Source organism: Elephas maximus, chromosome 4, assembly GCF_024166365.1.
Source record: "Elephas maximus indicus isolate mEleMax1 chromosome 4, mEleMax1 primary haplotype, whole genome shotgun sequence".
Lineage (NCBI taxonomy): Eukaryota > Metazoa > Chordata > Mammalia > Proboscidea > Elephantidae > Elephas > Elephas maximus.
In genome coordinates, this window is record NC_064822.1 from 168,395,115 (window position 1) to 168,413,090 (window position 17,976).

At 34.9% G+C, this 17,976-nt stretch overlaps 1 protein-coding gene across 5 annotated transcripts in view; it reads right to left on the reverse strand.

The window, feature by feature from the left end:
• Window positions 1-17,976, reverse strand: part of WASHC3 (WASH complex subunit 3) — a 58,731-nt gene that overhangs the window by 37,678 nt on the left and 3,077 nt on the right. For 3 of the 5 annotated variants that reach the window (XM_049884200.1, XM_049884196.1, XM_049884198.1), the window contains 3 exons: window positions 12,092-12,157; window positions 5,255-5,362; window positions 930-1,040 (listed from right to left, as the gene is read on the reverse strand). In XM_049884200.1, the coding sequence (XP_049740157.1) occupies window positions 930-1,040; window positions 5,255-5,362; window positions 12,092-12,157 (285 nt within the window). The remainder of the gene's footprint in view (window positions 1-929; window positions 1,041-5,254; window positions 5,363-12,091; window positions 12,158-17,976) is intronic. The other 2 variants (XM_049884197.1, XM_049884199.1) reach the window with 1 other exon arrangement.

Consider the following 17,976-nt stretch of genomic DNA (forward strand, 5'->3'; position numbering starts at 1 on the left):
CTAACAGCAGCAACAACAACATTCTTTCTGCTTATGAGGGATTATTGGTTTTTAAATTTTTCTGGTGATAAACAATGCCATGAAGAGCAAAACAAATCTGTTCTACTTTATTATTGGTAGTTGTTTTGTCTGATAATAGAATTTTATATATGTATTAACTTTTTGATTAATAGGAAAAAAATGGACATACAGTTCCTTCAATCACTGTAAGAGGACTCTATAGAAATGAAAAGCAATTAGCTTCTACTGTTACAGATAACTGCAAATATTTTTGATATCATGCCATGTTATGATTCCTTAGGAAAAATATGAATTCTGATGTCATATAGTATTAAACACATTATTTTACATAGCCGAGGGACTTATGCTTCTTTCTAGAAACCAAATCATTGGTTGATGAACATCAGAATGGAAATACAAAAAACACATTCTAACTCACAGAGACCCTATAGGACAGAGTAGAACTGCCCTATAGCGTATCCAGTGCAACTGGTGAATTCGAACTGCCGACCTTCTGGTTAGCAGCCGAGCCCTTAACCACTGTGCCATCAGGGTTCCTTATTTGTGCTTATATATGGGAATTAAGTTAAAGTACACGATTTACCAAATGAACAGTCCACTTTCATTCCTCTTTCTGATACATCCAAGATTTGCATTGATAGCTTTGTGTAAAGCAAAAAAAAAATCACATAAATCTATATTAAATCAAAAACTATGTTAATTTGAAATGTGAAATCAATTTTAATTAGAAAGATTTGACTTCTGGTTACTTTTTATTAGGGTAAAATTAAGCACAGGAAAGAAGAGAGTAGAAACTTGGTTGCTCAGTTTAGCAGTTTTCTCAGATTGAAAAAACAACAATAAAACCTCGAGGGTTAAGAATTTTAAATGAGGCTGCTAGACAGAGAAGACAGACCAAATTCGCTTACCACTTGAACCATTTTGAGATATCTGGCATATCTTGGATCCTTGGCTACAGTTAAGATATTTTCTGCTGCTACTTCACCTTCCCGTGGTCCAGAGTCTTGTACACTGTTCTGCTGTAGAGAGTACTATGTGTAAATCTTCAGACAATTCACAAAAGAGGTCCATCATGTTACTTAAAAGGGATATTTCTTTTTATAACTCTAAAGCATTCAATATCAGAAAAAAATCATATTCTAAATTTGAGTACCAATAATTTAATTATGGAATACATGTTTCCAAATAGCTACAAATGCTTAAATATTACCTCAGAGGAAGCTACATTTACTATCAACACTACTTGTTCCTTAAAACGCATATATTCATGGCAGTAAAAAAATTAAAATCCTGCTTTACTTGTCCCCAGAGTGCTGGTATAAAACATGAACTACAGGTGGACATATTATCTAAAAAAAACCTTTAATAAAGCTAATCAAACCATTTAGTTTACACTTAACAGGCAATGACTGATTTCCTAGGTATCTACCAGACTTAACCTCTCATTTATTAAATTATCTTAATCTAAGTGGGCATGGCTATTCTGACTTCTTAGAAAGCAATGTCTGCAGAATTTTTGGAAGAGAAACCTATTTCTAAACAAAATGATCTATTTTTTAAAATTTCAGCTGCAGATGGAACTCTTAGTGGTGACACTGTCCAATGAGTGGTGAAGATTAAATACTAAGTACTACTTACAACAAAGAATACTGAGGAATGGTCTTTTTTGATAAAAATGCTTTTGTATTACAAGCAGTCCTTATTTTGCAGAGTATGGTCTTAACTGAAACTTGTTGATATTGGAACTGTGCCCTTGCTTAAGTACAAATCAAGGGCTGTCTGTATACAGTACTTGATTTTTCTAACGAATTCAGCACTTATAATACATTATAATACATAACATAATACATTTGTGAATCTCACTCAACATCTGTGTATCAGCATTAGGAGGAATTTCCTTAACAGAATGAAATCGATATTATGTCTATTATCTATACTGCAATGTAGAAAAATCAAGAAATATCTTAAAGTCTTCACAGTCTTTAGAATATGAATGCAAATTGTAGCTGTGAAGATTTTTCCTCAGATAATTCAAATATAAATTAAATATGTCAAAAATTCTGAAGCAAATAAAAATGCAAAAATCTTTTAGATTTCTCCTCCTAATATGATACCATTAAGTATTTCAAAACTGAGTATATATATATTACACATAAATACAAAAAGTCCAAGACATTGTTAATTAAATAAAAAAGTTTAAACTAGACCCAAGTACATTACTAAAAAATTTATGGGCAATAAATTCATACAACAGCACAATGGAGCAAATGCAAGTTATATATACTGGCCTAATGGATTTCCAACTTTCAACTGTTAACTCTTCCTTATAACCAGACCTCAACAAGGTTTAATTACAACCCATTAAATGCTTTATCATATCTCTCAACTGTCCTTCATTTTATTCTCAAATTAGTATCAACCGGTACAATTAGATCCTCTACTGTGAATAATGATAAAATCTGAACCATGAATTAAAGTTGCAGAAAAATCAGTATACAAACCTTAAGTCTTTGACTCATATACAGGTTACAGGTTGTGATAAATAATTTTTTTTTAAAAAGTGCATTATTACCCTTTATCTGATAATTGAATTGACGGTAACGTCAATGGGAACTCTGTGTTAAGCAAATACTTAAGTTCATTTCAAAACAATGACAGATAATATACCTATTTATAAACAATGGAGAAGAAACAAGATGTTGATTTATATATTAAGAACACGCTGAACAGTTATTTTCACTGAGCTAATCAATAAAGAGCTTTACCATAAAAACTTGGGAAGTCAACAGGATTTCATCAATCCTCCAAGTGAATTAATATACGGTTTTTACATAAGCGCTTGCCCAGAGATATACCCGTTCATTCTAAATTTGCAAGGCAAGTTATGAAATTCAGCGTGATTAGTGGTAATCAATGTTTTGGGGCCTTAAATAGGCAAAGGCCAACACAACTGCATAAATTAGGTTTTAAAATACATATAGATGGCATTCATAAGAGCACCTGGAAAATTAATATTCAAAGCTAGACAGATATCACTTAAAAATTTTATAGAAACATTTTATGACAACTAGTGTCCGACAAAGAATAACTACTAATGCAAAGACTTTCTTAATATCCTTTACAGATATCTTGTTTTCAAAGAAGGGTGTCCTTTAGATTTGCTATGTGTCAGAATCAACTGGATGGCAATTTTTTTTTTTTTGTATATTTAATTGAAAGAATCTTCTAAAGTTAAAATTCTCAACAACATCTGGATTTCCTCTTACATATTATATATACTTCAGCGGCCATCATAGTGGAATTTGCTATATTAATTATATGAATACTAAATTTTCTAATATCTAATTGTTAAGTAAATAATCATCTAATTCATCCCCAAAATACATACTATATCTAAATATACGGCTCCTCTTACAGGGTCTTGCACCGCACATGTTCAGTATGTTTAATAAATTGGACACAAGCACTGAAGACAGTGTAGTTTAATGTTGTCAAGTGCAGTGTTTTGTGCAGTGTGGTGTGTAAGTGCGAGGACTATTGGCACCAGACTGCATGGGTTAAAATTTTCACTCTTACAGTTACTGTTTGACTTTAAACAAATTCTAAACTTTTTTATACCTTATTCTGGCAAGTCCTGGTGGTGTAATAATTAGGTGCTCAGCTATAACGGAAAAGTTGGAACCCATCAGCCACTCCAAGGGAGAAAAGACCTGGTGACCTGCTCCCGCAAAGATTTCAGCCTGGGAAACCCTATGGGGTAGTTCTATTCTGTCCTATAGGGTCGCTATGAGTCAGAATCGACTCCATGGCACACAACAACACGCCTCATTTGACGTACTATCTATAAAGTAGGAGTAATAGTATAGTACTTACCTCATAGGGCTGTTGTGAGGATATGAGTTAATTTATGAAAAGCAACTATAATCATGCCTGGGACTTAGTAAGCACTCTTTAAGTGTTAGCTATTTTCATCATCATTAAACCTAGAAAATATCTGGTGAAAAGTACCTCTATATACAAATGCAGAATTCCACACAGATAGGAAGGTTATTTGTTTAGTACTACTTTGTTTGGCCAGCATTTTAGTGATTGTTTTTATTTGAATTTTAATACCTCGTTGAGACACACTAGAATATCTTCTCAAACAATGAAGCCTTTTTTATTTTCTTGAGGTTAAAAAAAATAACTCAAATTTCTACAGAAGCAGAAATGAACATGAAGACATAATGAAACCCAAACCAAATTCACTGCTGCGGAGATGATTCCAACTCATAGTGACCCTACAGGACAGAGCAGAACTACCCCACAGGGTTTCCAAGGCTGTAAATCTCTATGGAGGCAGGCTGTCACATCTTTCTCCCCGAGAGTGACTGGTGGGTTTGAACCACCAGCCTTTTAGCAGCCAAGTGTTTTAACCACTTGCTTCTCAAGACATGATAACCAATTGTAAAGCATGGCCTTTACTTTACTTGGATGCTGAATTAAACAAATTAGCTGTAAAAAGATACTTTTTAGAGAACTGGTATATAATAGGACATTACTTCTCAAAGTTCAAGACCCTATGAATCACCTAGGGGTCTTGTTAAAATGTAGACTCTGACTCACAGGCCTGGGGTGAAGCCTCAGATTCTCATTACCAACGAGTCCTCAGGTGATGCCAAAGCCACTAGAGGATACCAAGGAATTACTGATAATTATACTGTACATAATAAAGGCACTGTGGTTATATAAGAAGAGGTCAAGCCTTTTCAGAGCTATTCACGGAATTATACAAGGGTGAAATGAAATGTTGTCTGGAATTCACTTCAGTAGGGACAATTTGCAATTGTGCAAATCTTAATAACTGATGAATCTGGGTAATTGGTATGTGGGTGTTCACTGCACTATTTTTGTATATGTTCAAAAATTTTATGGTAAAATATTTTAAAGTACATTTCTTACAAGAACTTGGAAAATTTCCATAATAAACTTGAAGGAAATAATTATATTTAACTTTTCCCTAGTCCTGTATAAATCAAGTTTATGAATATTAATTTCAGGAAGCCCTGTCAAAATAACAAACTAAAACAGCTAATTTTTTTCAAACTTCATTTTCTATCTTACTTAAGATTTTAAATTTTTACTATTAAAATTTTTACATTTTTAGTTTTCTTCCTTCCTTCCAAATCTGCTGGTTGGGTCCATCAAGCAACCAAGAAGATGTGCTTATGTTTCCTGGAACTTAAACACTTACCCGTGATTGCACTGAAGTGGCTTCAGACTGTGGTCCATTTTTGACACTATTGACACTTACAGCAGGTACTTCAAATGTGACATCATCTAATCCTGGAATAGATGACAACTGAAAAAAAAAAATTAGTGTTAGAATATGCGAGTGAAGGTAGGTTCATAAATAAACACTATATGTTTCTAGGTTTGTTATTTTCAAACAGCTGTCTTATATTAAATTTGAAGCCCCCAGGAGATGTAGTTAAAGTGCTTGGCTGCTAACAGAAAGGCTGGCCATTTGAGTCCACCCAAAGGTGCCTCGAGAGAAATGCCTGGTGATCTACTTCCAAAAAATCAGTCAGTGAAAACTCTATGGAGCACAGTTCTATTCTGACACACGTGGGGTCCCTGTGAGTTGGCAGTGTCTCGATGGCAACTGTTTGTTTGCTTTTTGTTTTTAATTATGGTGAAAACATACATACCAAAATATTCACCAGTTCAACAACTTCCACATTTACAATTCAATGACATTGATTACATTTTTATGTTGTTCTACCGATATTGTTGTCTTTTTCCAAAATACTGCACCACCATTAGCATAAACTCAATGCCCCCAAACAAAAACTTTCCTTTTCCCCTCCCTCCCAATTCTGGTAGCCATTTAATAACCTTTGGTTTCTATGTACCTAATTTTACGCAGATAACACGAGCCCTCTGTGTTTGTTTGCCAGCTACGCCCTCCCCCCACAAGTCACCCTCACAAGTGCTGCCATGCCAATTTTCTTCCACATAATGCTGTAAAAAAATTTAGCACAGCATGTTTACAAAAATGCCTCAAAGGGGGAGGGCGAGGCTGGCAAACAAATACAGAAAGTGTGTGTTACCTGCGTAAAAATATGGTATTTACTCATTTCATGTGAGATCATACAGCATCTGTCCTTGTGCAACTGATTTATTTCACTCAGCATAACGTTTGAAATTTGAGAAGTACTGTTCTATTAATTACCAGCTGCCTAAGAAGTGCCTTTTTAGAGCTGAATTGTTTGATTCGGCATCCCAGGTTCATCTATGTCAAGGTCCATCTTTATTGTGGCATGCACCAGAACTTCATTTCTCTTTACAGTTGCATAACATTCCATTATATGTATATACCACATTTTGTTTATTCATTAACCTGCTGATAGACATTTCAGATGTTTCCATCTTTTGGCTACTGTAAAAAGTTCTGCAATGAACACTGGTGTACAGGCTTCCATTTGTGTTCCTTTCTTCACTTCTGGGTATATACCTAGGATTGGGATTGCTGGGTCACATGGTAGTTCTATGTTCAACTTCTTGAGGAACTGCCGAACTGTTTTCCATAGTGGCTGCACCATTTTACATTCCCATCAGCAATGGAGGAGTGTTTTAGTTTCTCCAAAACCTCACCAACGCCTGTTGTTTTCCATGTTTTTTAATCATTACCATCCTTACGGGGGTGAGGTGATATCTCATTATGATTTGATTTGCAACTCCCTAACTGCTAATAGGAAACCCTGGTGGCGTAGTGGTTAAGTGCTACAGCTGCTAACCAAAAGGTCAGCAGTTCGAATCCACCAGGCGCTCCTTGGAAACTCTATGGGGCAGTTCTACTCTGTCCTATAGGGTCGCTATGAGTTGGAATCGACTTGGCGGCAGTGGGTTTGGTTTGGTTTGGTTAACTGCTGATAAGAAACCCTGGTGCTGTAGTGGTTAAGTGCTACAGCTGCTAACCAAAGGTCAGCAGTTCGAATCCACCAGGTGCTCCTTGGTGGATTCCGAAAATTTTCTCCCAATTTGTAGGTTGTCTTTTCACTTTGTTAAGCACTCTGAAATGTATAAAAGTATTTAATTTTTATGAGGTTCTATTTATCTATTTTGTCTTTTATTGCTCAAACTTTTCTTGTCATATCTGATAATCTATTGGTAAACACCAGGTTCTAAAATATCGCCCCTACATTTTCTTCTAAGAATTTCATGGTTTTAGTTTTCATATTGAGGTCCTTGATCTACTGATTTTTTATGCAAATAATGTGCACCTTCTGCATTTGTTTGCCAGCTGTGCCCTCCCCTGGCAAGGTAGTTTTCTAGGTGCACTACACTAATCTTTTTTTTTTTTACAGCAACATGTGGAAGAGGATTGGCACGGTGGTGCTTGTGAGGGTGCCTTGTGATGAAGGGTGCTATAGGCAAAGGGATGCAGAAGGCGTGCATTATTTGTGTAAAAACACAGTATCTTCAATTGGTTTTTGTGTATGGTACGAGGCATAGATCTTCATTCTTCTGGATGTGGAAATCCAATCTTCCCAGCACCATTGATTTATTTATCGTACTTTAGATGAAGGTTTACAGAGGTAGCTTCTCATTGAACAGTACACATATCGTTTTATAACAGTGATTAACAACCCCACAACATGTCAACACTCTCCCTTTTCCACCTTGGGTTCCCTATTACCAACTTTCCTGTCCTCTCCTGCCTTCTAGTCCTTGCCCCTGGGCTGTTGTGCCCCTTTAGTCTCATTTTGTTTTATGGGCCTGTCTCATCTTTGGCTGAGGGTGAACCTCAGGAGTGACTTCATTGCTGAGCTAAAAGGGTGCCTGGGAGCCATACTCTCGGGGTTTCTCCAGTCTCTGTCAGGCCAGTAAGTCTGGTCTTTTTTTGTGAGTTAGAATTTTGTTCCATATTTTTCTCCAGCTCTGTCCAGGACCCTCTATTGTCATCCCTATCAGAGCAGTCAGTAGTGGTAGCCAGGCACTATCTAGTTATACTAGACTCAGTCTGGTGGAGGCCGTGGTAGATGTGGTCCATAGTCCTTTGGACTAATCTTTTCCTTGTATGTTTAGTTTTCTTCAATCTTCCTTGCTCCTGAAGAGGCCCAGCACCATTTATTGAAGAGATTCTTCCTTCCCCATTGAATGGAGTTACCAACCCTGTCAAAAATCAGTTGACCGTAGATGTATGGATTTATTTCTGGACTTTTAATTCTATTCCATTTGTCTATATGTCTATTATTATACCAGTACTGTGCTGTTCTAATTACTGTAGCTGTACAGTATGTTTTAAAATGAGGAAGTGTGAGTCCTCCTACTTTATTCAAGATTGCTTTAGCTATTTGGTGTCCCTTAGCCTGTACATAGGTCAAGAGACAGTTTTTATCCTTCGGTATAAATTTGAAGAATGGTTTTTCCATTTCTGCAAAGAAAGCTACTTGAATTATGATACGGACTGCACTGAATTTATAGATTGCTTTTTTTTTTTGGGTAGTACTGACATCTTAACTATATTAAGCCTTCCAATCCATGAATATGCAATGTCCTTCCATTTATTTAGCACTTTTCTTTTTTGTTGTTGTGTTTATTGTGTTTTAGATGAAGGTTTATAGAGCAAATTAGTTTCTCATTAAACAATAAATACACATATCGTTTTGTGACAATGGTTGCCAATCCTGTGATGTGTCAACACTCTCCCCTTCGCGACACTGGTTTCGTCATTTCCATTCACCCAGCTTTCCTGTCCCCTCCTGCTTTCTCATCCTTGCCCCTGGGCTGGTTTGCTCTTTTAGTCTCATGTACATGGTTGAGCTACATGTATTATTGTTTGTTTTATGGGCCTATCTAATCTTTGGCTGAAGGATGAACCTCAGGAGTGACTTCCATATTGAGTTGTAAAGGTGTCCTGGGGCCATACTGTCTAGATTTCACCAGTCTCTTTCAGACCAGTAAGTCTGTTCTTTTTTCGTGAGTTTGAATTTTGTTCTACGTTTTTCTCCACCTATGTCCAGGGCCCTCTATTGTGATCCCTGTAAGAGCAGTTGGTGGTGGTAGCTGAGCACCATCTAGTTGTGCTAGAGTCAGTCCGGTGGAAGCTGCGAGAGTTGTGGTCTTTTATTCCTTTGGACTAATCTTTCCCTTGTATCTTTGGTTTTCTTCATTCTCTCTTGCTCCAGATGGGGGTGGAAGCAGTGGAGTATCTTAGACGGCCACTCACAAGCTTTTAAGACCCCAGACGGTATTCACCAAACTAGGATACAGAACATTTTCTTTATAAACTATTTTATACCAACTGAACTAGACGTCCCCTGAGACCATGGTCCCCAGCCCTCAGCCCAGTAATTCAGTCCCTCAGGGGGAGCTTCTTTAATTTCTTTTAGTGCTGTTTTGTAATTTCTATATATGTCTTCACCCTCTTGGTTAAATTAATTCCTAGGTACTTTATTCTTTAGATATTATTGTAAATAATGTTTGCTTAATTTCTTTTTCTACTTGCTCACTGCTGATATATAGAAACCTAACTGATTTTTGCGTGTTGATCTTGTGCCCTGCCACTTTGCTGAATTCATTTCCTAACTCCAATAGGTTTCTTCTATATTCTTTGGGTTTTTCTATGTTTAGGATCATGCCGTCTGTGAAAAGGAATAGTTTTACTTCCTCCTTTCCGATTTGAACACCTCTTATTTTTCTAACCTAACTGCTGGCTAGGACTTCCAGAATGATGTTGAGTAGCAGTGGTGAGAGTAGGCATCCCTGTCCAGTTTCTGATCTTAATGAGAAAGCTCTTGGTCTTTCCCCATTGAGTATGATGTTAGCTGTGGGCAACTGGTTTTTATATTAAGTTTTATGACTATGGAAATAGGTCTATAAAACCTCAAATTTGGTGTGGGAAATTCTCCACGCCATAGATATTTAAAAGTGAAAGACATTCAGAAACAAAATACTTTAAGAATTTATCAAAAATATAATTTAATTTATAACCACTCTTTTTCCAGAAATTATTTTTAAAATACATAGAATCATACTGTAAGGATCGAGAACATGGGCTTTGGAGTCAAACTGCCCAGGTTTAAGCCCTACTTCTACCTCTCATAAGCTGTATGACCTTGTACCAACCTCCCTATGCCTCAATTCTCTCATCTGTAAAATGGAGATAAGAAAACTTACCTTATAAAATTGTTATAAAAATATTTTTTATCAAAAGTGTTTTGTAGCACATTTTAAGTCTGAATTATCTGGTAAATTACACAACTCTTGACTTCACATATTAATGTATGACTTTTTACTTTTTTTCAAACAGTCCTCAATGGAATGTTACTGAAACGTGTTGTTTTTCATACAGAAAAGATGGGCATGCTGTCAGTGGTTAAGCATTTCAGTTTGGATTTGCCAGATCCATGCAAACCCTTTCTCTGATTTCATACTGATATCCAAATTATGCTGTCAAATAATGTTTGGCTCAGTTTAGGGGTTAATGCTATGGGCATGGAAATGACTAAAGTTAACTTGTCTATCTGGTAACTTCACTTATGACCTTGGACTCTAACTTGGTCCTCAAACATTAAAATGAGATACATACCCATAATAAAGGATAATGAAAAAAACCAATGGTAATAAGCTCTCAAGCAGCAATATTCATTGAGAACTGTTGACTGATGACAGTACTTAGACAATGGCTATGGTCCAAATAGTTTCAAGTGGGTATAACTGGTAGAAGAATATCTTGAAAATGTTCAAGACCAGGTATCCTAATTGTTTTCAGCTAGAGAAATATTCTGAGAAAAACACAGCTGCTCAAGTCCACAAGGAGATGTACAAACTAAGTATTTGGTTCTTATTCTAAAATATTAATGTCATTTCTATTCCTCATAGTCAATAAATATTTTTTCAAGTCATTTTTTTTTTTTTTTTTGGTAAAAGGACAAAGTCACAAAAATATACTAGTGTGTCCAGTACATTATAAATAGGAAAAACACAGGTATCAAGTTAAATCTAAGTATGTCACTGTTATTTATCAAAATCTTTTAAGTTTTCAAATCAAAAAACCTATTTTTCCTAATTATTGCTTTCAGCTTCTGACATCAAAACCTGTTCTCTTCATTAGCATTTTAACATATCTGAAAAACAGCTGGTACTGTCTCCAGATTTTTATCTGGAGATATCTAAATTTAACGTAATTTTCTTACTGTGTTATCAAATGATAACTACTAAAATAATTTTGAATTTCCCATCAAATGAAGTAAACTATGTAACAGGTCAATTTGTTAAAACATTACTCACATTACACTTTTGACAAGTAGTGAAAGAAACCTCAATCCATCTCTATATTTTTTAAAACTTTATTTACTTTTTTATTGTGGTGAGTATATACTTAGAAAATTTGCCATTTCAACATTTTTAATATGTATAATTCAGAGGCATTAATTACCTTCATCATGTTGTTCAGCCATCACCACTATCTGTTTCCAAATTTTTCCATCACCCTTAAGAGAAGCTCTGTGTCTCCCAAGCAATGACTCTTTCTTTTCCCCTCTCTTCCATCCTTGGGTAACCACTAGTAGACTTTGTTCTCTACATATTTGCCTATTCTAGATATTTCACATAAGTGGGATCATACAATATTTGTCCTTTTGAGATTTACTTCACTCAGCATAATGTTTTCAAGGTTCATCCATGTTGTCGCATGTATCGGGACTTCATTTCTCTTTAAGGCAGAGTAACACTCCATTATGTGTATGTACCACATTTTGTTTATTCATTCATTTATTGAAGCATTTAGGTTGTTTCCACCTTTTGGCTAGTGTGACTACTACTGCAACGAACACTGTATCCATGTCTACATTTGAACAGGCTCAGTTAACTGTTCATAACGAATACCATTTCCTTTGTAATTATAGTGAATTTTGAAATAACAACCACAAGTGCCACCTCATGCATGCAGAAAAAAAAAAAAAACCCACTGCCGTGAAGATACCCTGAATTCACTCTCAAATGCAATTAAAGTTAAGTAGGATTGAGAAAGTTGGTATACGCACAATAAAATTTATACTATAAATTATTCAGGAATACAAACCTTTGCATCTAAAATATTGAGAGTTGTTTCAATTTGTTGGATACGAAGAGAAAGGTCTGCCAGTTTCTGAAAAAGAAAGATTAGATACATCAGAATAAAGTCTCTGATTAAAATAAACCGTTAACAACAAAGGACAGATTTGAAAATAATAAAAACTGTTGTATATGTGGATAACCTGGTGGCGTAGCGGTTAAGTGCTACAGCTGCCAACCAAAAGGTCAGTAGTTCAAATCCACTAGGCGCTCCTTGGAAACCCTATGGGACAGTTCTACTCTGTCCTACAGGGTCGTTATGAGCTGGGTTTGGTTTTGGTAGTATATGTATTTATCATTTTTTAATACACTACTTCTGTTATGTACTTAGGTAGGAATGGGAACTCGAGTGTTCTACTATCTTCATTAGCATGCTTCACAGTTATTTTATTAAATTGTATTCACAGAAAAAAAAGTTGTAATTTCATTCTTATCAAACTCATTATCAGAGCAATAAATAATCACTGGGACCAGAATGTGAACTCCCTGAGTACAGAGTCTTTTGTTCATTGCTGTATCCGAGTGCCCAGAACAGTACCTGACAGTTAACAGGAGCTTAATAATTATTTTTGATGAATGAAGAAATTCTTCATAGAAAAGCAAGAGAAAGAATAAAAATTAGCCAAAGACAGTCTGGGACAGGATCTGCCTTTATAAATTACTTAAACATAATAAGCATATACAATTGGTCTCAAATTGAAACTTTTTAAGTTTGAAAAGCAAAAGGGATGAATTGGAAGATGAGTGGTTCATGTGAGAAAGAATTAAAAGACAAAAAATTAAAATGAGTACTGAAAAACCAAAAAGAAGCAATCTACTATCAAAAGCCGAGATAAACCAGAATGAAGAGTTTACCATGCTCTAGTTACTCTGAACAATTAAGTAATCTATAGATAGATAATTTATAGATAGAGATATACGCGCACATACAAATAAAAGAAACAAAGTATTTATATAAGAACTTTTATTTAAAAGCCCTATTCCTAAACACTATTATACTCAGTCCCACAGTCCAAGAAGCAGTTAGCCAGTTTATGAGTTGGCAGATGAGCATGCAGCATTCTGACTGCTTTCTGGGATATTAACAAGATCCTGACTAACGCATAAACAGAACTTTAACACCCTGAGGACAGTCATTTTGCCAACATTAAGAGGGGGAAAAACTGAAAAAAACCCAAAGTAGTCAGTGCTCCTTCACAGGACACTTATTTTTAAGATGAGCATGTTGGTATCTACGAAGAACATAATTTAGAAATAAAACATCAGAATCTAGTTTTAATGGCATTCAAAGTGAACAATCAGGCTAAGTTTAACTTTGACATCCAGGATTTGTTCACACAAGGTTTATGGAAACATAAAAACAGGTTTATAAAATGTAGACAGAGGAATTCCTCTCTAAATTATAGGAGTATTACTGAAAACCATGGGAATAAAATTTAGGCAAATTTAATCAATCTTTTAATTCATTAAAGTAGCTTAGAAATTGAAGAAATCCTACAGCAAATTTGTAAAGTGAATGGTAATTTATAATTTGTTTTAAAAATGCACACATTAGTTTGATTAAAGTTAAGTGAATACAGAAAAAGGCAAAATTGAATTTTTAAAAAATCAATTTTTGTCTTTACATGCCTATGTCAGTATATACTTTTAAGCAATAATCATCACTGAAACATTTGAGCATTTACCTTACACGCTATCCTGTACACGCAACGTAATAATTGAATTCTCACACCAAATCTATGAAGTAGGAATATATGCTAATCTTAAAGATAAGAAAACTGTATCATCACATAAATTAAATAATCTGAACTCAAATACTCCAACTCCACAGCCAATACTCTTCAGATGCTACTTTTGAAACAATGTTACATTTTTGAAACATGATGGAAAATTCCTGGGTATTGCCTAGGCACAAATTTTGTTATTCAAGGCCAACAAATAATCAATTTGCTTCTCATTAAGACTAAGATGCTACTGTGCTAAATACTGAGAATCAAATTTTTCTGACCGTGGTAAATCTCCTAACACAGGTGTTGTTTTTCTGAAATTATTTTTAAAAAATGGCTTAAAAAACATTTCAGGGTAATAGCATAAAACTAACTTGTCCCTAATTCCAATGGGTACTCAATGATTCAGACAGGGTAAGACTGAAATACAGATCTTAGTAAATAAGAACTAAGGATGAGAATGTTTATTTGGAAAACTATGAAAATTTAAAGAGGCTTGGAGAAATAAGTTATACTTTCTAGAGCAGTGATTCTCATATTTTGAGGGGTGCAGATTAGTCTGGTATAACTATTTTTTGCTTTGCCACTCACCTTACCTATTTTCATCCACCATAATAAAAACCTCACCAAAATGAAATGACTTTATTTTTTTTAAAAATCAAGATTATATGAATGATTTAACTATGTGAGACATGAAAGATGCTGATTTATTGTAAACATCAATATATTTTAATTTATAAAACATTATCTAAATATCCTTGATACTGGTTTGAGAATAATTTTTTTTTTAATTTAAAGTAATTATAAGGATTGGTATTTTAAGCAGTAGCTTTTTGCTTCATACTGCTACTATCACCCTATTTTATAACGAGATTGACAAATGTAAAGAAGATTTCAGGAACAAACTGAGTTTTATAATATGTCCAAAATAGTCTAATTGTTAATTTACAAATTCTTGTAGGGATGCTGGGTATGTTATGCAATGATTTTCAAATGTTTCAATATGTAACATTAAAAAAAAAAAATTTTTTTTTTTTTAGGATGTATTTTATATTTTCAGATAACACATTTAATATTTTAGAACCTCAAAAACCAGCTCTAGAGAACATGGATAATGCCTTCATGGATAATAAAATAACAACACAATTTATTACAACATAGATCTTCCCAAGCCAAGAGGAAAGCCTGTTGTTGATATGATTTTGAGAAAATCACCTACCCAGTCTTTCTAAACCTGGGGTCCATGAACCTGGCTGGGTGAAAAAAAACTACATCTCTATTTTTATTTATCTCTGACTTAAATTTAGCATTTTCTTCAACTTTAAACTTAATCAACAGGATTACAGTAGTATTAGGACATATAGCTTTGTCACCCATAGAAATCACAGATTTTTTTTATCACATTACAATTGCTGCAGATTTTTCAATTATTTACATTTGTCATAATTCACAGTTAGTCATGATTAGACACGCCACTCACATATTTAATGCTTTAATAAAGGATGTGTTACCATAATTTTGAGTTTTTAAAAGTATTTTGATGATATTTCATCGGTTCTTTTGTAATCCTACGTATTTTATTTTATGCACTTAAAAACAGTAATTTGGCTTTACTGGACTGCTAAAAGGTCCACAGCACAATTCAGAACCTCTGCTCTTCAAAGATAATCCAGCATAAACAAATGGTTTTGAGCCCATTTCCATGTAATCACCTCTATCACATACATGAATATATATATTTCTTCCCAGCCAAAACCAAACTCACTGCCATCGAGTCGATTCCAACTCATAGCGACCCTATAGGACAGTCGAACTGCCCTGTAGAGTTTCCAAGGAGTGCCTGGCGGATTCGAACTGCCAACTTTTTGGTTAGCAGCCACAGCACTTAACCTCTACTCCACCAGGGTTTCCATACATATTTCTTAAAAAAAGCCATTATCAAATGACAATGAGCCTGGTTTCATTTATGGGCTACTGACGTTCATTTCTAAGATGTTTACGCCTTCTTCATTTTCCTTCTGCAACTCCCAGATCCCTCTAATGTAGAGTTTCTTAACCTGGGCTCCACTGACATTTTGGACTGGTTATTATTTGTTGTGTGAAGCTGTCCTATGTACTATAGGATGTTTAGCAGTATGTCTGGCATCCACCCACTAAGTGCCTGTAGCACCCCTCAGTTGTGACAACCAAAAATGTCTATTAAAAAAAAAAAAAAAACAGTTTGACTTGATTTGTAAACGTTCACTTGAAGCTCAATAAAAGTTAATTAAAAAAAAAATTTTTTTTTTATAGACAATGCCAAATGTCCCCTGGTTGAAACCACTGTTCTAAAGTATGAATGACTATGGATATGGTATAAGTAACATGATCAATGATAGTAACTGTCCCCACCTCTGAAAGTTTTAGCAAACAGGGAATGGAAAGGTAATGGTCTTTTCCATTACCATCCTTTCATTTCTGGAATAATTTGAAATAAATCTGAAATGCCTTGGCTTGGGATAACGGGCAAAACTACAATGTACCTGAAATTTTTCAGATAAACTGAGAACTTCTTGATTTATCACCTACCTATTTCTAAGGCAAAACATTTTATTAAAGTGAAAAAGAAGACAAAAGGAAGAAATATGGAACCACTAGTTGAACATGGAAAGAAAAATAAAGAGTGGTTTTTCAGGGTCATAAAATATCCAGTTTGCATATCTACGTCTCTAAAAGAGAAACAATATTTTTAAATAATGGATCTCTTGCTATACACCACTGGGTTGTATATGTCCTAGAAGCCAGAACGGAAAGCAATCAACAGTTTTGTTAAGCTTCATCTGACACTTAAGCTCAGCAGTTGTAAAATATGTGGCAGCAAACAAGGGTTTTAAGAAAAACATTATCTGGTTGAAGGTTAAGTCTGATGGCTGGCTTAAATACTGGACGTAGACGATAAACCAAAACCCACTGCCACTGAGTCAATTCCGACTCATAGCGACCCCATAGGGTTTCCAAGGCTGTAAATCTTTATGGAAGCACACTGCCACATCTTTCTCCAGTGGAGTCACTGGTAGTTTCGAACCGCTGATGTTTCAGTTAGCAGTCAAGCACCTTAACCACTGCGCCACCAGGGCTCCCTGCCATAAATATTTTCAGTTCATGTGAGAATTCACAGCACTTTTCCCTGTACTTGAAGATTTTTGAAAAAAAAATTTTAGAATATTAAAAAACGATTAAAAGTCCAGTATGCTATGCATGTTACAAGTCTGAGTCATAATAGCACATCTGACTGTGATCTATTTAGAGAGTATCTTTGACTTTACAATTCACCAAACTCAGTTTTACCTGCAATAGCCATAGAGCTTGTGCTACCCTCCATTTTGTAAATTTGCAGTCCCAGTGGAAAACCGTAAGATTTTACTGACTAGGGTCAGGACACAAGTGCTTACTAGGATATTTGTGAAGGAAGAAAAGATGACCCTAAGTAATTCTGTAACTTGTATCTGATTCAACTACTTTCCCTTCTCTGCCTTCTAACCTTTCTACTACTCTAGTGCCTGTCATTAGAAGAGTGACAAAGTAGCACAGTATAGTATGCATAAAGTATAGAAAGTTTAGATCTTCAGGGTTTCTCCTTATTATAGAACTCTAAACACAGCACTATTAATGAAGAAACTGCTCTAGCAATTTGTTTCAAATTCAATTCCAGCATGAGTTTAACTGCTATAGTTTTGGTTTGGTTCAAACCAAATCCTGTGAGGAAAAAAGTTTTTTTTTTTTTTTTTGTAAACCCTCTGACCCCTCTGCTCTCCACCAATTCAAAAAATAAAAGTTGACATTCATTTTTTGAGGAGGGAAACATAGTCATTTTGGTTCCTGTTTAAGGTTTTAAGTAAACAAGGACTACAGGTCGTAACGTTATTATCAACAAATTAAAAATCATTTTGAAATACCATATTGATTCTAGCTCAGGAGAAAATGGCACTTTATGCTTGAATACATATATCTTTGGAATTTATCGTATCAAAAAGATGTTACATCAAAAAGACAAGACACAGCAAAGAAAAGTAATCTCAAAAACAGATTATGAAATAACTATAAAGAAAGCACTGCACTTTCTCCCTGAAAAATGATGCAACCAAAC